Below are 21,845 nucleotides of genomic sequence, written 5' to 3'. Positions count from 1 at the left end.
ACATGTGGATGCAATTGTTTTCTCCAGTACCCCATTTGGTTGCGAAACTTACTCTGACACTGTACTGACAGTTTGGAAGTATGTTGGTGTGAATTATGTGCAGGCGTTGCTTTGGGGGAACAGGAAATTTTGAGACAACTGCCATAAATACAAGGAGATTATGAAATAGTGTTTTTTAGGGTTGTCACATGCAGTCTTTAAAAATTATTATTAACCCCGGATTTCCTGCATAGAACAAAAAGCCACAGCCTAATTTAACTGTTCCTTCCATTGAGTTGTTCTTCGTGAGACAGCAAACAGTAACCTTTTCTCTTAGAAGGTTTAAAAAGTATGACGTGTTTGTGTGAACAGCTTTGTCCTGTGAGGTTACATGTACCATAAACACCAGCGGATAAGCTGCACTTGCTGACGTCATGTTTTTTTGGAGCGCTTTGAAAAAGACTACCCATAATTAGCTAATAGTGTCGGCGAGGGTGCTTATGGGATTGCCTATTTCGGGGGAGTGCGTGGGAAGGGGGTGGGTACCGTGCATACGGCTGGCGCGGCTGAAATTTGAATTGACCAATCAGGATTCAGTAGGCGGGAAAAACTTTACTGTCTTGACGTTAATGTATGTTAACAGGAAAGGCATTGTAATCGGGCAACTTTTCTCGCTGGAGATTGCATTGAATATTCACTAACCAGCATTTACATTTCCAAAAATCATATCAGATTGCAAAAATTGAAAAGTATGAAACATTTTGTTTCCCTAAGCTTCTAATTTGGCGCCAAAAATGGGTCACCGGCAAATCGCTCGTAGTTCGTGGAGTGTCGTCAAGTAAGATATTAGTTGCGTTATTCTGAACGAAATATGCTGTTCCTCGTCAAATTAAACCCGGAATTCTCAAGTTAAGGTCAAAGCGACTTAAGCATTGTCTCTATTTTTGTCCGTTGCGAAGAAAAACATTATTATCGTGTCGTTTCGGTACGACAGCTCGGTTTTAATGCCGCTCGTATTGCGGGCGGAGCCGCCGTTTGTAAGGCGAACAGAGTTTTCGCATGTCGGCCTTGCATTTTACGTCTTCAAAATACCCCTTGTTTGGCAGTTTCTCTGCTTGTTACACAATTCAAAGAAGAATATATTGCTCTCAGAGCATCTTCATTTAGTTGCTCCTTAGTTCTCCAACTGCTACTCTCGTGGATTGCCGTTCTGCCACATTTTGTTCTTTGTGTCCAGCCCCAATTACTCCATAACCGCTCAAGAGTATTTTTTTTACCCAAGCCTTCCTCTATTTTCGAAAGAGAGTGGTGGTCTGGGCCATAAGTAGCCTGGATAATACTGCTCAGATTGTTTTAATTACTTGCTTATCGACTCGTGACTTAAAAACCAAGAATTATAAAGTTGGTATCACCAAACTGTCATCAAAAGGGAATTTCTGCGTAAAAACATTTTGTTATTGTTTTAACACAGGAAGATGACCACGAATCTTCTGATTTTGAAATCGACTATGAGTATTTTCACAAGAGAATTAAGCCAAATTTAGTTCACAGAATTTCTGCATTTGAGTGTCTCAAGGTAAGTCCCTCAGAGTCGTTTTTCAAATGTTCTTCTATTCCCGTTTCGTACTAGGCAGCGTAAAAACCGTATTTAGCCTGGAGCTTATGTCTGTGTGTGTCGTTTGGGGTGGGGGGATCACAAAGTACCCTTGTCAAACAATAATGCCACACATCCTAAGCAAGCAGGGAACATTTTGGAACCTGACGTATCTAAGTCAACTATGTTTTCAGAGATTTTAAGCTTAAATTTCTGTTTTAGGAAAATGTTTTTATGAATACTTCTGAAGGTACACAGTATTATGTTTAGCCAAGGTGTAATAGGATCAGCGCTTGTGATTTTATCTTTCAATTCACCAGGTCAAGAGCGCCTGGGCTGGCCACTACGAGTACAACACACTGGATCAAAATGCCATTATTGGACGACATCCCCAGATAAGGAATCTCATTTTTGCGAACGGCTTTAGCGGTCATGGTAGTCAGCAGTCTCCCGCTGTAGGGCGAGCCGTCAGTGAATTAATTTTGGAGGGTGGATTTCAGACAATCGACCTTACAGCATTTAGCTACGAGCGTGTTACCAAGAAAGAACCATTGAGAGAGACGAACATTATCTAGCTAGATGGTTATGGCGACTTGTTAGGCTGAGAAGACGTAAAATTAATTGGTGTCAAAGGGCGCTTTCCTTCCGACCAAAACTTCAGGTTTGCATTTCCGGAAATTTCCAGAGGCAAATAGAACAGCATTTTCTACAATTTACCGAAAAGAGAATATCCTCGTGAGCTTTATCTAAATTTTCGAAAATGTTGTGTGATTTTCGAATTTTCGGAAACTTTCTCAAGAAATTTGCCCTCGTTTCGAAAATTCCGGAATTTTCGTCAAATGGAAGGCACCCAAATTTGTGAACATTTTCTAATTAACAAAGTCATATCTGAGGTGATCACATTTGATTGAAAATGATTCGAGACTAAACGTCGTAATGTGCTCGATGTATTCTGGTTCTCAAAGGGAATATGGCTCCAGGACTTCGGCTTATAGTAACAAAGAATTCCGAAAACATGAGGTAATTTAGAGGCCCCCTAAATTTTCGGAGCGTTTGAATTAGCGACTATAGTTTATTTTAATTATAGATAGTGATTCATGCGCCGACTTTCTTTCGATGCGTTATGCGTAGTATGTTTTTAGTAGCCACATGTGATAAATTAATCATCGTTACCGTCATCACAGTGCTCTTTTAATCATCATCATCATCATCATCATCATCGTCATCGTCATTATAACAATTACTATTCTGGTAACTGATCTAATCTATGAACTGTTCATCAGTTATCGATTACGAAATTATTGCAATAACGTCAAGTCAATAACTGGTATTACGCGGCCGCTGGGAAAACGTCGTTGGGCGACGTCTTTAACGCCTTATGGCCATGATTGTGTGTCGTGAATGACAATGATTTAAATAATTATTCGCTTGCGTTTGTGAATGTAAACAGCTTGCGACTGCTAACACGTGCGGAAGACGATATTACACCAGTGATGGGCTCTTGATCACACCCAGACAATGTTCCATTGAGGACAGCGAGCTAGAGCGATTTCTATTCCAATTTATATTGTATTGCTCCTCGAATGCAACGAAAAAGGCAACAGCATTAAAATCACCAGCTGCAGATAAAATTAAACGAACCGGCCTTATTCTGTTAAGATTCTTGATTAGAAGAGGAAAACCTCCTGAAGCAAATAAAAGACAAGGCATGTGCTTTTTAGAAAACTCAGCTATCTTTTAAATATTCATGACACGAGAACTTAATAATTGTTCTCGCGAAAGCAACGTGTTCATGGCAGCTTCGATTAAAGCCTGCTGTCGCCGAAGTTTCGTTGGATAATTTCTGAAACGAATGTTCTGCTGAAAGTCGGCGGGAGGAAGAACGAGTCTTTCTATTTTAAAAATAGCACGAAACTTCCCTGGTTCCCTAAGGCGATGTGTCTAGGATTCACATCAGGCCGGGCTGAACAATATTTCAGGGGGCGTCGGTTAGCCGAGCACGCGCAGCACGGAACAGCTCTGATTCAAGACAGGTTGCTCTTATCATTTCCATTAGGGTTATTTTTTTGCCATTGCGATATTCAGATTTTCGATAACGTCTTAAATATATCTGCTGATTAAGTTTAACAGTACAGTTTGCGCACTTACTCCGGGTTGCAAGTCAATTTGCCCCACCATTGTTTAACTGGACTGCAAGCGCTTCTACATAAAACAACAAGCTGAAATCCGTCTGCTTTCGCACGCACTCCATTTTAAATCATCGACCTCCCTTACAAGACTACTTACTCGCTCAGTGTTTCTGTGGTCATCACTATCTGCCATCAAGTCGAATCAACAGGTTTGCAATTGATGTCGTTGCTTAGCTGAAAAACGAAAAGATAATTTGTAAATGTCTAGTGAAAGGACTTCAAAGTTTATTTAAGGGATTTTAAACCACACGCAAAAGTATCAATAAGCGTGGCTTGGATATGTATCATGAATTCGTTTGGAAACCGTCAATTTCACAATTTCAGGCTTCTTGCAGGAAGCTATTAGTTTTTCGTATGGTACAGGGTAGTAAAGTAAACACAAAGCCGATAGCATTAACCACAGAGCGAAAAATTTAAATGATTAAATAAGTTCCACTACAGACGAGCATTGCAGTTGAGGGCCACGTGCGCTCAGCCAGATTACTATAACAAAAAATTAAACTTTCTCTGAAAGCTTCAATACCAGGGATGTTATACAATTTTATGTTTTGTAACAGCAAAGACGCCTTTGATGAATGAGTTTATGAGCTCATAATATCATGATATATCGAATGAGCGGCGTCAAACATTACGCATCTCGAAGAGGTTTTCTTTTGAATTTTCTATAGAATATACCTTTAAGATAAAGTTAGCGTTCGTCATTCGTAGTAGTGCTCGATCTTCCCGAGAGGTTTCAATAGTTTTTTGTGTGACCTCTTCGGCTCGTCGATGATTTCCAAGCGATATTGTTACTCGATTAACACTGCTTTATAAAAGTAACACATTTTGAATTGATAATTAGGTTACCACACCCGTCTTACTCTTTCTCTCCTTCTCTGCCACCTTCACTCCGTGGGGAGCAAAGGGCCTCCGCAGTCTTGTTTGCAACAGTTATTTGGGTTGTGTGTCGAAACGCCGCCCGTTTCCTCAGCGGGCAGTGACAGTGCCTAGACTTTCAATTCATTTACCCAAGTTTGGTAGATTTCTCCAAATGAATCAAAAAACATAAATTCACTAACGGTCATACTGTCTAATTTCACTTCCGTTTTGTTGTCCGGGTTGTCCAAAGCCCGATTAAGCTAACCCAGGATTAGCGAGAATTTTGATTTGAGTTGTGTAACTTTTGGTGAGGTTTTATGTTTTTACTGTTTGTCCTTCTGTTCTGAGTCTGACTAAGCTCAAACTTCACAAAACGTAAACAGTAAAACACATTTTTATATAGGAAAAATTAATACTTCGGTTAACTCTTAATCCTGGGTTAGCGTTAACCGGCTTTCGAACAACGCGACCCTTCAGGAGATCTAATAGTATCTAAAAACAGTTGTCGGCGCTTTTTTAATGCTCAGGGTAAACAGGGCTGCCGGTAAAACGCCGATTATGATAGGAGTCATTTTCGATTCTTTCCGTTTCGAATATTTTGTGGCGTTACTCTCGTGGCGTGCTGACCACTTTAAATAAAGGATTGTTTTGCTGGCTTTCCACTAAGATGGAATAAGAACTCAACGCGTGCATAAAGATTTTAATTGTCTAGGAAAGGGGGGCTAAGGTACGGCGCTCTACTGTGCCTTTCATACTGTTTTACTTAGTGGTCAAGCTGACAGGCCCAGTTGTAAGCTCTGGAGCATCTTGTTCCCTCGGACTTGAATCAGAAGGACGTGCAACTTTCATCTATCAAACTCCCCCCCCCCCCCCCCCCCAAAACCACCCAAAAAATTCAAGACAAATGATAAAAAAGAGAATACTAACGTAATTGTGGTTTATAAAACTGGAACAGAAAAGATGACAGGGAAATTACTTCTAAGACGTTGAAAAGAGAACTGAACCAATAGGCGGCACCGTAAATATCTTGCGAGTTTTAATTTCCCGCCACACTGCTACAAACTACACAGTGAATTCTTACTATAGCATTAGCAGTTTCAAATGCAGTCCTGTAAGAATTTATCTTTATTGAGTACACATCGAGGACAGCATTGTCAAATATTTCCTTAGCACCCACTGTGCAACAGCTGTTTCTGTTATGACCAGAGGAGTTCTCGACATGTCCCATCATGCTCCACTCTAATGACTGATCACATGACACCAAACCACACATGCAGTGAAGCATGCTGGGCTTAAGATCCAGTGCTCTGGGAGAAAGACTCCAATGATGCTGATTGGCTGAGTCAGTCACGTGACCGCCACCGTCATGCTCTAGGTATCCGGCCAAGGATTCAAGGCAATGGGCTACATTGTTGATGATAGCAACAAATTGACCTAAGAAAAAAAAATTCCTAGAGATTAAAGTAGGAATTATAAGGCATGTCCAAGGACTTCAAACTAACTTAAACATAATTCAATCAATTTGCATTTCAAGCCAACAGGCAAGCTTCATCAGCAAGCTTGCAACTTGGATTTCTAGTGGCAAGTAAGGTTACAGGGTCGTCACAGAGTTTCCAAGTAGCAGCATTTTTGCTGGAGAAGGTGGCTGATTTTGCCATCTTTTTATAAGGAATGGGAATACTAGCTAAGCAGGGTAGCCGGCTTAGATCAAGAAGTACAGGTGGTTACTGTTGAAGACCCTGAGGGTTACTGCTAAAGCACACAAAGCTATATACCAGTGCCAAACAAGGTGTTTACCTCTAGTACAGCCAAGATCTGCAGCAATCTTTGAGCCATTCGTTTTCCCATACTGTCTCAAGAATGATGCTAAGTGAGTGTCTAGACATCCAGCATCAGGCACCACATATGGGCATCCCAAAGTCTCGTATAACGCACTAACAGATGCTTGACAAACTGTCTTCAGCTCGTCAAGGGATGTCTCATCTGGTGAGCACAGCAAAAGAGTACACACGGAAGATGAAGTTAATGAGGACTCTGGCACCAAATGAATGTAGCTGTTTAAAAATATACGAAAAAGAAAAGCAGGTTTGCTAACTGGCCTTTTTGAAACCAGTTGTCACTGACATGACATTTACCATGCAGCATGATAAGCTCTGCACAGGCATGTACCTCTAATTCAAAGCAAAACCAAGATTGACTGGTTGGTTAGTCCCTTAAGTTTGTTTGGGAGACTGCTGTATTGTTTTGCCATCCAGCTTGGTGTATTTTGTATCATGTGACCATTGAATGCAGAAGGCCCATTTATTTGAGATATTGCTGTCATTGTACACTGCAAGTGTATGGTGAATAAAGGTATGGACTGAAGTGATGCTTCTGATAGGAGAGTTCAACCAAGTCAAACCAAACCTGGCTCAATAGAGTGGTTTTCAATTGAGTGCCGTAAAACCAAAACCAAACCATTACTTACCAATTAGACTATTCCAACAATCTCAAACTGTGGTAAAACCAAGACTAATGTAACTGCCTGATTACTTTTGAGACTCAGTTGAAAACCGCTCTAAATCTAGTAATTTTATTAGTAAGAATCAAGATCAGAATAACAGTTATGAAAAAATGAAAACTGCGGGTAAAAGACGTTATGTAATCATAATTACCAAAGAATGGAAATTAAAATAAAGTGATGTACATGTAGAGTACATGGTGGGTTGTACCACCATACGTTAAATGCACTATTGGATTTAGGAAGCTGACCTTTTGTCATTCAACACCATATGTTCAATCTTCCCAACTTGACCAAAGCTTGATTCAGTAATGTCCATGCTGAAAGTGCTCAGGATTGTTGCTCCAGTCAGACGTCGCACAGCAGAGATGTGAACAATGGATAGACGGTCAATCACATAAGCACCCTATGATGAAAACAAAACAAGTTATCAAAAAAAAAAAAAAAAAAACTAACAAGTGACTGCTGTGTACAGGTCTGTCAATCCCACTAGTTGAACAAAAATTGAAATTGTTTCTAAATTAGCTGAGTTTTAGATTTCATTTAGATCTCATTTCTTCCATGAAGACTACAGGGCTTGCTATTAATTGTCAGCGATAATAATTATTATTGCCATGTGCCACAAGCAATACATACAACAAGAAACAAACAAAAGACAGTCCAAATTATGCATTATCTCAGTGTATTATGTCTTTAATCCCTTATAAGAAATTAGTCCACTAGAACTGTCTCACCCAACAAAACAGCTGTCAACAACTATTTTGGGTCCCATTTTTCATCTCATGACAGAGACATTCAATATTTCAGTCAAAAACACTTGTATCTATCACATACTGTACATGCATGCATAGTCCTTAAGATCTCTGTCTTTTGGACATGTAGGACCTTAGATTTACAATGATATCAGAAACACTACACAGCTGTATGCATGACTAGGTGAATTCTTTAGCTTAACTCCCAGTTGTATCTTGCAGGTGAATAAATGAAGTGAAGGCAGCACTTAGGTAGGTGCCCAAATCTGTTTCTAGGATTATGTCTGCCTGGGCTGGATACAAACCTTATCTCTCAAGTACTGCTTCAGTGCTGGATGTACGCATTTCTGGCAAGCTACCACTTTAACTCCAATAGCTAGCAACCAATCAGCAACCTTCAACATCTGCTGTAGCACAGCACTCTCCATGTTAACATCATGACCACTTCCTGCTGTCTCTATTTTAACGTTGTCGCTAAACCATTCATCAGTGTCCCCTGCCATTGAGACATTATACAAAGCCACTTTGGCATGATGGCTTAAAAGTGCTTTTTTTCTTTGAAAGGTTGCAACATCAGGGGCCTGAAGAATGACACCTTGTATGATCTTGGATTCATTGACAGGATCACCCTCGCAAGTCACTATTTGGACTGGCTGAAGGTCTGTGACAGACACTGAAGAGTCTTGGGAATTACTTGGCAGTGATTGAAGAAATGCCTGTGTGTTTGATCAATGCATGGTGTCAAACCATTGTGACATTGTGACATTGTGACATTGTGACATTGTGGAATAAAAAAGTTAACAAGGTTTATCTCAAAAAGAATTTCCTGTTATGTCCTCTTATTACCATCCCTGATCAGAGTCAAATTTCACATCAAACATGTGTTTTTCTAAGTTTGAGTCTAAAGCCACCGTATAGCATGTTAACAAACATTCAATGATTGAAGCACTGGCCTGGGTAGTTATATCTCTTTAGCTTGTGTAAGTCATGTTTGAGGTATTAATAAAAACTTGTACTTAAGTGAGTGCATTGGCACCTTGAACATGTATCCACCGCTAGATAAACACACAAAAAATATTAAATCCTGTACCTTGATGACGAGCACACTTAAATACTGTTTCTCAGATTCACTAAGATGACAAGCAGGCTTTGTTCCAATTATGCTGTTTACAATGGACAGCATGGTCTTCATGTTACCAATATCAATGTTCATTTTCCATCGACATGACTGTAGGTGACTGGTAATGACTTCCAGTGAATGTTGACTGATCTGAGTGATGAGGGCTCTTGGGACAGGCAGATCAAGGGATGACTGTATCAGACTATAACAGAGAAACAATAAGGATCAATAAATCTATGCACACCTCTACAATTACCAGTAACAGTTTTCTACAAAAAAAGATAAACTAGCAGATTTGGTGCCTGACTATAACTGCAAGATTATATGAGGTCTCATACAACTCTCTACTTTCAAAGCGTTTCTTTCCACCTTTTTTTAAAGGTGTTAAACCCAAGGTGTGAGCAAGTTGTTGTTGCAATCATTTCAACTACATTACATTTTTTGTACATGTTCCGTACCAAATATGGGACTTTCATCTTACTAGTTTTATCTTTGAAAGAGAAATATAATTTAACATTTTTGCATGTGATACATAACGGACAAAACTTTCAATGTAGATAAGACAATTCTATATTTATAGTACCAACTGCGCTTAGCCATAAACCTGCCTTGCAGGAAGCCCACTCTTAAAGTAAGTAACATAAATATAAATTAATTGATAAACAAGTAAACAAAGAAAATACAACCTAGCTAAAATGTAAGTACATAAAATTAAAATGACTTTTTTACAATAAAAAATATAACAATACAACATTGTTGAAAATGGAAGTAAATTCATAAATTCAAGAATTTAATAATTGATATTATAAAAAATTATGTCATAGATAAATTTAAATTTAAAATCTTACGTGACAAATCTTTCTTTTAAAATGCCTTTGTACCAGTCATGGTGCGTGTTGTTGAAACGTTTGAAAAGTAAAACTGTGTGCTTAATTTGTCACGCTTCATGGATGGATGCAATGTGTTGTATGTGTTGATAGATGAAATGCAATTACATGTAGGTTAATAGGCACCTTAGTAAGAGAAGTGCTGTTCTCAAACCACCATCACTGTAGCCTTCAAGATGGCCCTTCACAGCAGATAGTATCAACCTTGGTATGGGGTGTGACAAGCCAGACAAGCTGTGAAGAATCTTGCCTGATGTTGATGTTACAGTCACATGACCACCAGAGGATGACTGGAAGAACTTCAACCTGAGTATCAGACAAGTATAAAGATGGGAAACTTCACATGTTTTTAAAATAAAGATAAATGTATTGTAGTGAAAAGTATTGAATGAAATTATTGTTGTATCGGTACAGCTATTACTTTGTACAGTGTGACACTAGATTCCATTGTCACCTAGCTGGCAGAATGGATATTTATCTACCTTCAGTTATAAATTAACTGAGGCATAACGGAAAACAAACCCTTCCCTTCCAACAGTTGTGATGGGTTTTATTCCCAAGATGATCCAACAATTACATGTGGTTAGGCTTCAAGCTCAGTACTCCTCTCACAAAGTCAAGCATCCCGATCCTCATGCCCGGACCCACGTGTACAAATGTCATGTATTTAAAATAATTGAAGGGGTGGGATGATGTGTAGTAGATGTCAAATTCTCACATATGGCCAGGGTCCCCTCTCCTGGGTTTGACATCAATGTACATTAACAAATCAGTCAAATACAGGTCATGAATCAGCAAACTTTATTTAGTGCTAGGTCTTTGGAGAAGATACCCTGATTCCAGAGGTTTTCTCACTCTCTTCATATCCTAATGTTCAAATTTGTGCCCTGAAGTAGCGAAAATGAGTCACGAGGCAGCAAGTGAGTTCAGTTTCTTTTTACACTCAAAGACGGCTTTTTGTGATAGAAGAAGAAGAAAGAAAACCCCAGGGACCAGGGTATCTAGCAGACTAAACCCTTCATTACCTGGGATATTAACAAAATGGGATCATGTTTACATTAGGTGGTGCAGGTTGATACTGTTGACCAATATATTGACTGATACTCGGTCGATACATCAGCCAGGTATCGGCCTTGTATCAGCCTTGTATCAGCCTTGTATTGGCTGAGTGTCGGTCAATATATCGGTCAATATATCGGTCTATAGTGTCAGCCGACACTACAGTAAACATGATTGACAGCATGTTATTGGCTAAGCTACAATGCAAGTAACAAATTAAATACAATGACCACTAAAACGTGGGGAGGACCAATCAGAATTGAGTGTTTTATTTTATTACAATAAATTTACGCTTACATTGATATAGTTAGGGATTTTATATGTAAGAACTTAAAATTACCTTCCATTTGGTCCAAGCGCTGTCTGAACTAAATCCTTCAATGCGCGTAGCGAGCCCTTTAACTTAATATCATCCAACGGCTGCACTGCAATCTGCATATAATTCAAAACACTCATATTAGGAAAATACATACCATATATAAGCTTCAGCTACTAAGTAGTTTATTTATTTATTTTTTTAAAAGCTGCTTATAAGTGAAAATGTATCTTCCTGGCAGCCTACCTGAGATGTCCATTCGTCTTTCGTAGACAGCCTTGAAGAAACACTTTTACCCTCCATTCAGGTCATATGCAGTATAGCCATGTGTATTCTCCACAACTGTGTAAACTTTTGACAAGAAAATAGGAAATTTTGCCTACTCCTGCCTGCAACATGACGTTAACTACCGGAATGGCTCCGAGCCTTTTGATAATAAACCGCTGACCTAAACTATGTATGCTGACCTACTTGCTTACATCATATACTTTGGCCACCGGTTTGGATAATCAATTAACGCAAGATGTAGCTTAGATGTTGTTGTTTTTATGACCGGTTATCAGAGCAGCTCATTTGTGTCTTTTCATCTGATAAACTAATCACAGAGCACTTACCTCACATTCGTATTTTATTTTATTTTACTTTATTTTTTTTTTCACGTGATCAGTTTCAACGAACCCAGATCAGTGCTGAACTAAAGCGGTGACTATTGACGACTATTCGCCACTATCCATGACTGTTCACCACTGCACTATTCGCTAATCGAGTTTTTTTAGACTCCCTGCTAAAGGTCAGGAAATGGTCAGGAAAAAGACATTTTCCCTATAAAAAAGGATTTGTTAAAAACTTGTCAGTCATAATGAATGGGCGGAAAGGAGGGCTGCCCCTGAGGGCAGGCTAGAAACCGTTACTATGTCTGTTGTTTATTTGGTTAGAGAAATGTTATTTTTATCAAGGGAAAGTCAGAGAAAAGCATTGTTCTGGACCTCTAGTTTTGTCTCTAACTCAAATCCTTGCATTGTGGGTAACAAATCATGTTTGGAATTCAAGACAGAACTGATGTTAGATACATTTATCACAATTATTTTTGATATGTTTATATTTTTTGCTTTTACAAAATTTTAGAGTCCCAGTGTTGTCACCGAATAGTCCGAGCACTGCCTTCCGTGCCTGTCATGGTAAACACCTGACACCTTTAGTTTTCAGGGCTTGGCTCTGTAAAATGCCACCACAATTGAGAATAAGACACGTTGTGCATTTAAAACGCGGCGATGAATTTCAAGCTCCCGAAGACACATGTTCAGTCTTTCCTTGGGGTTTTAAGTGATATCACAAAGGACTTCAAGAGTCAACTTCTTGAAAACTATTCAACGAATTTCATTTGAAATACCTGTGCTTTTGTAAAAGAAAATAACTGGCGACTGAGTGCGTGCTTTATTCGATATTTTTTTATTGATATCATTGTATGCTCTATTGTTTGACGCACAGAAATCTCAATGAAATATTCTGATGCAGCAAACACTTTTCTAGTGGGTGGAATGAATTTTAATCAAGTATGTAAGGAAGTCTCAAAGGACATCCCGTTCATTTTAGTGTCAGAGAGCGTCGTGCGTTGTGAAGGTGAACCAGTATCTTCGTCGATGTGCTCCCCTTCGCAGATAAGTATACGCTTTCGTTTTTGCATTTCTTGACCTTGTTCGCTTTTCGCCTCGTTTCGCATAGCCAGAAATTCCATACAGCATGGCTGCCAAGCATGCGCAGGGGGCACACATGTGGATTTAAATATGGCGGCCGAACATAGAGAGAGTGTGGAGAGTAATGTAAACTTTGCCAGTTTTTGCTAATGTTGCCTAAAACACAGCTTTCCCCAGCTTAAAAATGCGAAACACAATGTATAAACAACAGTTTATTCGAACAACATGCGATGATAAAATTGTTTTAGTCGGTGCCTTTTACTGGTACGTAACCTCAGAAATAAGCGTACCTTTCTCCCATAAGTCTCTGTAAATGGTGGTTACCTTCATATTTTCTTAAGCTCTTGATGCAAAGATCGTCGTACCGACACATTTCCCCAGCATTGCATTCGAAAGATAAGATGAAAAGCTCGCCAATTAAGATATCTTCTCCCATATAAACAGCAGCTAAGGCAGTGCCATTTCAAGATAAAAAGTGCTATTTTCTGTAAATGTCATCAACGAAGTGAGAGCCATTACACTGAGGCAAGAATGGCCGTTGCACCTGTCTGTTTTCGTTCTCTTCGACAGCCATTTTGTTTTTCCTCGTTTCCTTGGTCAGTGGTGTTCCCTCTTGCAATAGGAAAGCCGCTGAACATGAGAACCGGCAGGATTTGGAAAAAAGCGGGAAGATTGCGGGAAAATCTTGGGAAAATAAAATATTTATAAATGCCATGTCTGAACTACCACCAAATAAATCATTTCAACCTTGGAAAATCGATATTGTAGATAAATCTTTGCAATATGCAAGAAACATAGCAACAAGAAAGGTAGCCTTAACAATTTCTTTGGCATATTCAACCATTAAAGAGTGGTATTATCTTGTGAGGGAGCAAGAAAAGTTTCAAGCAGCGGGTCAAGATGCTAATTCCTCTCATCAAGAAGGTGAGTAATTTTGTCCTGATATTTACAACCTTGTAAACTTTTTGGTATATTTTCTTAACCTTCTCTGGTGATTCCTTGATAAGAAGGTAGGGGTGGTAGAGAGTGAAAGGGGAAGGGAATATCCATAAGATGAAAGATACAAAGTAACATAACATAAAAATATATATATATATAATCATCACCAACATTTCAGCTGCATAAAATGTACTTCACGGGGCCTTAACATGACCCTGATGAAGGCCAGTCTATCCAGCTAAAAAAAAGTGATGTGAGAGCAAAATACATCATTTTTGTCCTCATTATTTTGTGATCTACCATACACTTTATTATCAACAGGATCTCCTTTTTTCAGTGGATACTTTTTTTGTGGGTTCAAATCTCACTCACCTTTAATTTTCTTTTAAATATATATTCAGTAAATATGATTATTTACAGTGTATAAAGCCAGGATTCTCTTCTATACTGTCCATTGATTGATTGATTTATGCCTGAGAGTATGTTTGCTTTTATTGATTATTTTTTTAAATTTTCTTTTAGAAACTACAAACAACTCTGAGAATATCAACTTCCTCTGGAACTATAGAGGCCTCCAGGGAATTCTATATACCAAAAGCAATGGGAAGGCCAAGTTTTACTATGTCAATGATGGAAGAAAGCTAATGTTTCCAGATTTAATTGATATGTGTACACCAGCACATGCATTTGTAATCAAAGATGACATGGGTACACGCCAAAATGTCCATGAGCAGTTTGCAAAAAGAGCAGCAAATGTTCTATCACTGTATCGCACAAATAAAGGTAAGAGAAACTGGGAGCAATTGGATGAGAAAACATTGAAATTTCATTTACATGAAGACCAATTAGCTTCTTTTCAAGAGGTTGAAGATGAGGTAGTTTCTCTACAAAATGATCTACAAGAATGGAAAGCAGCACATGCAAACCTGGAGGCAGAAAAAAAAAAAAACCTTTTTGATGAAATGAAGGACACTATCAACAGAATGGGTAAGGAACTATGTCAACTTCAAAATACCAACAATCAACTTCAAGAGTATATCAAATGCCTTGAGAAAGATGAAGGGTTTTCCTACAATGGAAAAAAAATTTCTGAGACTAAGAACAGACAGCGCACATTGAAGGCTTTCCTGACTAGAGCTGAAACAGCTTTGTGGTTTTCACAAGCATTTGGCCTTCATGTTGAATCACTTAGAGTTAAAGAGGCAGACACAGGGAAAACATACGAAGTAAATGTTGAAACCAAAGCACAAAAATCAGGCGAATGTTCAAATCCTGTTACTAACATAAACGATTCCGACATGGAAAAAGTTGAACAAATTCTTTATCTTCTTGATAAATTCTGTGTCAGTGATGAATTTTACCACAAATTTAGCATGATTGAAAATGGTGTTCCAAGATCTTATCTGATTAAACAATGCAGAAATGATCTGGACAAACTTTGTCATGTGACACCTACTCCTGGAACAAATGAAGGTGCACAAGTATCATTTGAATCACTTCTCTTGCAGCAAATTTCAGCTTTTAAAAAGGAAAATCCAGAGTTTGATTTTGGCAATGAAACACTAAAAATAAAAATCAGTGGGGATGGAGCTAAAATGACACAGAAATCTAATTACATTCTTCTCTCTTGTGCACTACTCCAGAAACAAGACGAAGCTATGTCTGCCAAAGGAAATCATACCATTGCAGTAGTCAATGGTAGTGAAAAGTATGAAACACTACAGGTATCTTTCAAGACTACATTTTCAGAAATAAATTCTCTGATTGACAAAGGCACTATTAGTGTTGATGGTCAAGAAGTTAAGCTTGAGTTTTTCCTAGGAGGGGACTACTAATTTCTACTAATTTCTACTGGCAGTCATGGGACTTAAGGGGGCTACATCTTTATATGTCTGCCTATGGTGTAAAATCCATAAAGACAAAAGGTGGGAAACAGACAAGCATTTCCATCACTTTAATTCACCACCAATGATGAGAACACTATTGGAAATTAAGGAGCTGGTGAAGAAAGGAAAAGGTGATTACTGCTGTGTGAAGGAACCACTTTTGAACATAGACCTTGACCATGTCATTGTAGATGAGTTACACCTGCTGCTACGTGTAATGGATGTGATGCTAGACAACATTATCACTGAAGTCATTGACTGGGATAAGATTGAAGATTTCGAAAAATCATCCAAAGAGCCTCAAGGCATCCATTTGAAAAAGCTCGTGAGTGAGATCAGATCCTATGGTGTGGGTTTTGATGTTTGGGAACTCCGAAATCCAGCTGACAATAAAGGCACTGGAAAGTATGAATTTACAAGTCTGTTTGGAAACGACAAGAAGAAAATTCTCTCCTTGCTACCAGAAAATCTCTGTAAAGTGCTGCAGCCAAATACCTGCACTGAAATATCCAAGGTGTGGAGTGATTTCAGAAGTTTGTATGAAGACAGAAATTCCTGGTCCTCAGACAAATCTGTTGACACTTTTTGGCACAAGGCACAAAACTGGTTGGAGACCTTTATTTCTCTCAGAGGAAAGAGAATTGGCTATGAAAGAAAGAGAATTACTCCATGCATGTACTTTTTGCTCATGTCCCTTATTTCCTCCATACACATAAATCTCTAAAAGTATTCACTGGTCAAGGAGTTGAGAAAAACAATGACTCAGCAAGGAATGTAGTGCTTCGAAAATCAAACCACTTTGACTCAGTTGGAGATATTCTTAGACTTGAAAACAGACAATGGCTTCTAAGAGAAAGAAAAAGAGCAAGCAGAAAGTACACAAAACACAATTCTCAATACTGGGAGCAAGAAATCAGTGTCAAGCGTGCGGGTAAAAAGAGACAACCTGAAGCAAACATACCCAACATGGAAAGCAACAACTCACCAGACACATCTACATCACAAGTTCAGAATGAACAACCCCAAGCAAGAAATGGCACAGATCATGAAAGGCCGGGAAATAAAAGAAAAAGGCATATAGACGATGGGGGAAAAGGAAACAGAAAAGGGAAAGGAAAGGGTAAACAAACAAAACAGAAAAAAAAAAAGAGTCTAGCCTGAGCAGCTACAAAGCATGCACATAAACAGAGGAATCTTCAAAATATAAACAAATATAAACAACAATTTCAAAGCCTTTATGTAACTTTCTGACTTGACATAACAACATAATTTCTTAGAAGCAGGGTTATTAATGTGCTTAATAAGCAGGGTATTAGCTTGTACCTAAACCCATCTAAAAGCATGCATTCACATTCTCAGTTTCAACCACAATACTGCAATTGAGCACTTGTTAAAACTTAAACTTACTTTTTCGAGATGGTATCTGGGCTTAGGTACAAGCTTCCCCTCCACAAGTTTATGTGTCTGTGGTCCCAAGCTCACAAAAGGTTTTGCTCTAATTGGAAATATGACTTGTGTGCCATCTCCAAGGTTGTCTATGTAAGTGTCCCAGTCGGGACATTCTTTTAAAAAAGAACAGCGGTTAAAGTCAGTCTTCTCTAACAAAGTATAACCAGATTTTGTGCTGGGTCTTCCTCGTCCTCTAAAAATATAATTAAAGACATCATGTCTAATTTCTACTACAGTTGTGGCTGAGGCTGTCTGATGTTTGCTCTTGAGATGCTGGAGAATAGCAACTGCCAGTAGATCAGATCCCTCTTTAATTCTTTCCTCTGAGGGTTTGGACATTCTAAATGCCCTAAAGAAAATAGTTGGGATCCATTATTGTCTAAAATACATGCAATATTTTTGCAGAAAGTGAAACAATAACCAAATAAAAACACTAACAAAATTGCTTATAATGCGAAAGATGACATAAAATTGTTATCTTCTCGTGTCCCAAACTATTTCGTACTAGATCGAGGAGTACATGTAGTAAAAAATTAAGTTCGTACGTTTAATTTTGACTGGACAAAATAATGCTAAAAGAAGCACCTTATTGCGGTTTTATTAAGGTTTTCCTCCACTTCCCACGTGTCCTCCAGCGAACTGTACCCTTTCCAACGAATTAGGTACTCATTCTTAAAGACAAAATACATAGAACACTTGTTTATGTGTGCGGTAAAAAGTGTACACAAGGTTATCAATTCATTAGTGACGTTACGTGCTTCAAACAAGCGTCTTATTTACCTTTCCTTTATTTCTCCTGCAGCTTAAAACTCTTTCCACTTGAAAGTAAGGGCCTTTTTTCCTTTTCCACCGACTCTCAATGAAATCTGCCGTATTGAGAGCATTTAAGCTCCGATAATAGCCTTGGGAATGCTTTCCTCTTCGTTTATCCGCCATCTTGAATGCAGAAATTTACGCGCCCGCCGTTCGAGCCGCTGACTGTACGGGATTTCTGGCTATGGCTACGCTTGCCCTTTTCCGCAGTTTAGTGGTTTAGTATAACCAGTTCGTTGAGCAATGTTTTACCTCCACACAGTGAAGAAATTGTTGAATACTGGGAGGGTGTGAAACTTTCGGAATAAAGAATTACCAAGTTCGTTTAGACAAGCACATCGGAATAGCAGGTTTGAAAGTTTCTTACTGAACACCACATTTCAGAAATACTAGCTCTCTTGTTCGTCGTATTTGTAACTGTTTAATGTTGTCCACGATGGGTCTGAACTGCAGGTCACATTCCACAAGTCAGAGTACAGAGTCACTGTGTTGCAGATAAATAAACAGCACCAAGATTCAGTCTCCTAGCCCTAATTAGCCCTAGCACTCTGCGTAAATGTTGTTTTAGATCGAGGGGAAACTTTTGGCATAGTTATTCATCAGTAGAGTAAGGATTTCTACTCTTGACCTGTGGAATGTGACCTGTGTTTTAGACCCGGCTTGTTGTCCATTGTTCCGATGCTCTGAGTTGCTAAGGGTATGAAGATCTGACTGAACATTTTAAAGTTACGTCAATAATATTCCCTGAGAATTTAAATTCTTTTCTCATGCAGGAACAGTTTGTTTCCATACAACCGCTGAACTTACTGCTCGTGAATGTTTTAATTGGAGTTTAATTTAGTCGGTTTTACTTTGAGAGCGACTCTGTTGAGATGTTATACAGCCATCCTTGTCCTTCGCCACACGATTGATTTCTGATACATTTTCGGGTAAGTAGTATCAAAATATTTAGTTAGAATTTTAGAAATAAAGGCAGATTTGAGTTATAATTGTATTGTGGCTTTTCTTCATTCATCCTCATGTTTTCATAATTGTTCACATTTTCGTGAAATCAGAAATTACTTGACGAATGGAACCAATTTTGAGCAAACTTGCGTTGAATTCTGGCGAGAAAATACTCCTAAGAGAACATTAAGAAATTTGTTAATGTAGGCGATATTGTCCGATGTTTTATGGCCGGTTTCTAACTACCAAACTGATTGACCGACTGATAAGACCTCAAACTCAAAGGTCATATATTTTTGACAGTTTCCTCTCTCCTTCTGGCATTAGACGAACAGAGGGGAACCCAAAGGAAATGTAACCATTATGAGCTAGACTACGAATAGTCCCTCTTCCGCTTAGTCCGTCGTGCGGGACACGAAAGAAAACCGCGAGAAAAAAATGGCCGCGCGAAATCCTGTAGGCGAGGAGAGCGCGAAAGGAGGGACTACCGCCTAAGCCCAAGAGTTTGAATTATATGCGTTGCTCTCACAACGCAAAAATATGATTGGCTTATGTTAGGCGCGTTGACAACGTGTTGTCAACATTCGAGATACCTGTGACGTCTTGCAGGAATGTTTTGGAACCGGAGCAAATCGAAGCGGTACCAGAGAAAATCGAAGCGTTGGAATCGCGCTTCGCAAGCCGTGATGTTCTTGCGAATCTGCCAACAGGCTTTGGAAAGATTTAAATTCATCCAGTATTTTGTTTGGCAAAGCTTTCTGCCTCAAAGCTTTCCTTACCCGACTGCGAGCGTGTTAGTGATTTCGCCGCTCAACAGCATCGTCTAAGTCAGCGAATATCAATTCACTGAACTTAGCCTTTCTGCCGCCCATATGAAAGATTGATCCGGACTCTCACTTGAAACCGGACATTCACCTGAAATTTTCCGCTGCTATCGGCAAACATTTCACCGCAGTTGGATGATCTCCTATGTATAATGTATAATGTATAATGTAAATTCTCGGTTGAAACTCTGTTGAAATTTTCGCAATAACTTTTAGACGCAGCGAAAATCCTTACAAGAGGCCCCATTCGCCGTCTTCTGTTTAAAACTTCTTTGGCAGTTTCGCTGAACGAACAGTGAACGAAGATATACTTCTCACGGCATATGTTTTTGCCTGGCTACTTGAAGAGTAGAGTAGAGCAATTTTATTCAGATCTCCCTGGGCTATTGATAACAGGCGAAAATAAGAGGACGTCAAGATGAGAAATCCTACACCGAAAAATCACTCGGCCGTGAAAGGGCAAACCCTTGGGCTTAGGCGGTAGTCCCTCCTTTTGCGCGCTCCTAGCCCCTAGGATATCGTGCGGCCATTTTTTTCTCGCGAATTTCTTTCGCGTCACGCACGACGGACTAAGTGAAAGAGGGACTACTCGTAGTCTATTATGAGCAGCCGTGTTCAGCTTTGAAGCTACGATCTCTCCTTATCAGTCTCTTCATTTTGCGATCAACTCCAATTTCAGGTAAATTCTAGGTTTTACTTTATCTTTATTTTACCAGTATGATCTGACCTTGTTGTAAAGTCTGATTTAAAAATTCTGACTAAGATAGCTATCACGATAAATTGATTGCTATGGTTCAGTTTGACCCTTGCTGCAATTTTATGATTTTTTTGTTCTAGTTCTTGGGCTCTAGCGCAACCTGGTAGTTGACTACAGGAAATGACTGATTCCAGATAATTACATCGTAGTTTTGTCATTTGTTCGTCGTTTTCCTGGTAAACGATTTAATTCAGAGCAAGATTGATCGAAATACAATATACCACCAGAATCCCAGACCTAACACGTTTGTACTCAGTAAATTTTCTGAGCGAAAAGAAAGCCAGTCACCACTATAAAATGCATTTCTCTAGTCTCTTGATTTCAGGCTAGCGAATACAATGTAATATGCCTGAAAATAGCAACATCGTACAACTACAAGACTGTTCTATTGAATAAAGGAGATTTACTTCATTTATTGACATTTGCTCTCTTTTTTCCAAGGTTGAACACAGAGTGCACGTGCATTGAAAGAAAATGCAGCCATTTTGGATTGTAGTGTTTTACCCTTCGCTTCGATGCAAGTAGACGACATCTGAAAGATTTTATAGTCAGATGAGTTCGTTCTCATTTTCTTAACTCTTCTGTCTTATACCATTTACAGTATCAGTCCAAGGAAGAAAATAATTGATTTTCTTTTATTATGTAGAGTACATCCTGAGGGAAATAACCAAATGAACTGTCTTCATGTAGCAAAAAAATAATAAGTTTATACTGCTTTGTGCGTTTAAACGCTGCCTGAATAGTATTTATGCTTTAAATGTCTCTGTGAACCGCTAGCTCTGCATTTTTTTGACCAAATTCCTAAGCCTAACGCAGTTTTTAAAAGTCAGTGTATCAAAGCTTCCTCTTTTCTTTTTCATGCAGGTTTTAAAAAAGATATGCTTAGAGAAAACAAGTCCATTTTGTACGACAGTGCGTGGCTCTGATGTTCTTTGGTACAATGTAAGTATTGCAAACATCTTGGTTCAGATAGACCAGATATTATCTTCGCAGTTTTCTATTCATTAACTGAGAAATGTTGTCTAAATGTACCACCAAAGCTCAGCAGTAACGTTCATAAAATATTTTTTGCCGGTGTTAGAAATTTATTTGCACCTTGCCTCACTTGGTTTCTGGAAAATTTATGAAACGAAGCACTGAAAATTCGCCAATGCAAGAAAAACAACTTCGTTAGCTCTTGGACTCAGTGGTTTCAATCAGTAGTTCACTGCTTGCTAATGGCTGGAAACGCTTTTTCTCTACAATAAGTCCAGCACCTCAAATTTTCCTTGTTTTTCGGTTTCA

At 38.8% G+C, this 21,845-nt stretch overlaps 4 protein-coding genes, 1 long non-coding RNA gene and 1 pseudogene across 7 annotated transcripts in view; 3 read left to right on the top strand and 3 right to left on the bottom strand.

The window, feature by feature from the left end:
- LOC110055277 (uncharacterized) overlaps positions 1-21,845 on the top strand; it is a gene marked incomplete at its 5' end in the record, with an annotated part of 59,627 nt that overhangs the window by 7,421 nt on the left and 30,361 nt on the right. The gene's annotated exons all lie outside the window — the stretch shown is intronic.
- The window catches only part of LOC149110238 (uncharacterized), a 154,326-nt gene that overhangs the window by 103,492 nt on the left and 28,989 nt on the right, over positions 1-21,845 (bottom strand). The window lies entirely within an intron of this gene.
- On the top strand, positions 986-8,914 carry LOC149110242 (uncharacterized). Of its 2 annotated transcripts, XR_016208208.1 has the most exons (4): positions 986-1,555; positions 1,894-3,606; positions 8,095-8,124; positions 8,437-8,914. It is a non-coding gene; the product is annotated as an uncharacterized LOC149110242 (long non-coding RNA). The 2 variants fall into 2 exon arrangements; XR_016208207.1 differs by lacking the exons at positions 986-1,555; positions 1,894-3,606 and having other exon boundaries at positions 7,703-8,124.
- LOC149110241 (molecular chaperone MKKS-like) lies at positions 5,639-11,754 on the bottom strand. Its single transcript, XM_089292929.1, has 8 exons — positions 11,501-11,754; positions 11,279-11,370; positions 10,006-10,185; positions 8,963-9,194; positions 8,178-8,588; positions 7,372-7,526; positions 6,418-6,674; positions 5,639-6,054 (listed from the first exon to the last, which is right to left on the bottom strand). The coding sequence occupies exons 1-8, from the start codon at positions 11,555-11,557 to the stop codon at positions 5,657-5,659; spliced, it is 1,782 nt and encodes a 593-aa protein (XP_089149055.1). The 5' UTR covers positions 11,558-11,754; the 3' UTR covers positions 5,639-5,656.
- On the top strand, positions 14,407-16,958 carry LOC149110240 (uncharacterized; annotated as a pseudogene).
- Positions 16,988-18,215, bottom strand: LOC110061419 (M-phase phosphoprotein 8-like). 2 transcript variants are annotated; one of them, XM_020768254.2, is made up of 3 exons: positions 18,003-18,215; positions 17,808-17,893; positions 16,988-17,571 (listed from the first exon to the last, which is right to left on the bottom strand). In XM_020768254.2, the coding sequence occupies exons 1-3, from the start codon at positions 18,156-18,158 to the stop codon at positions 17,121-17,123; spliced, it is 693 nt and encodes a 230-aa protein (XP_020623913.2). In that variant the 5' UTR covers positions 18,159-18,215; the 3' UTR covers positions 16,988-17,120. The 2 variants fall into 2 exon arrangements, with proteins under 2 accessions (XP_020623913.2, XP_020623914.2); XM_020768255.2 differs by having other exon boundaries at positions 16,988-17,415.

Source organism: Orbicella faveolata, unplaced genomic scaffold (genome assembly GCF_042242905.1).
Source record: "Orbicella faveolata isolate gen_17 unplaced genomic scaffold, um_ofav_v1 contig_24, whole genome shotgun sequence".
Classification (NCBI taxonomy): Eukaryota; Metazoa; Cnidaria; class Anthozoa; order Scleractinia; family Merulinidae; genus Orbicella; species Orbicella faveolata.
The sequence above is the reverse complement of the archived record's forward strand: the minus strand, read 5'-3'. Positions and strand labels throughout refer to the sequence as shown.

Bases quoted from the DNA above. Each gene is read 5' to 3' on its own strand.
- LOC110061419 (XM_020768254.2), bottom strand. From the start codon at position 18,158: ATGGCGGATAAACGAAGAGGAAAGCATTCCCAAGGCTATTATCGGAGC. The intron at 17,894-18,002 runs GTAAATAAGACG...TTTGTCTTTAAG, and splicing joins GCAGGAGAAATAAAGGAAAG to AATGAGTACCTAATTCGTTG. The intron at 17,572-17,807 runs GTGCTTCTTTTA...TATTTTCTTTAG, and splicing joins CTTAATAAAACCGCAATAAG to GGCATTTAGAATGTCCAAAC.
- LOC149110241 (XM_089292929.1), bottom strand. From the start codon at position 11,557: ATGGAGGGTAAAAGTGTTTCTTCAAGGCTGTCTACGAAAGACGAATGG. The intron at 11,371-11,500 runs GTAGGCTGCCAG...AATTATATGCAG, and splicing joins AAGACGAATGGACATCTCAG to ATTGCAGTGCAGCCGTTGGA. The intron at 6,055-6,417 runs GTAAACACCTTG...TTTTTTTCTTAG, and splicing joins AGATCTTGGCTGTACTAGAG to GTCAATTTGTTGCTATCATC.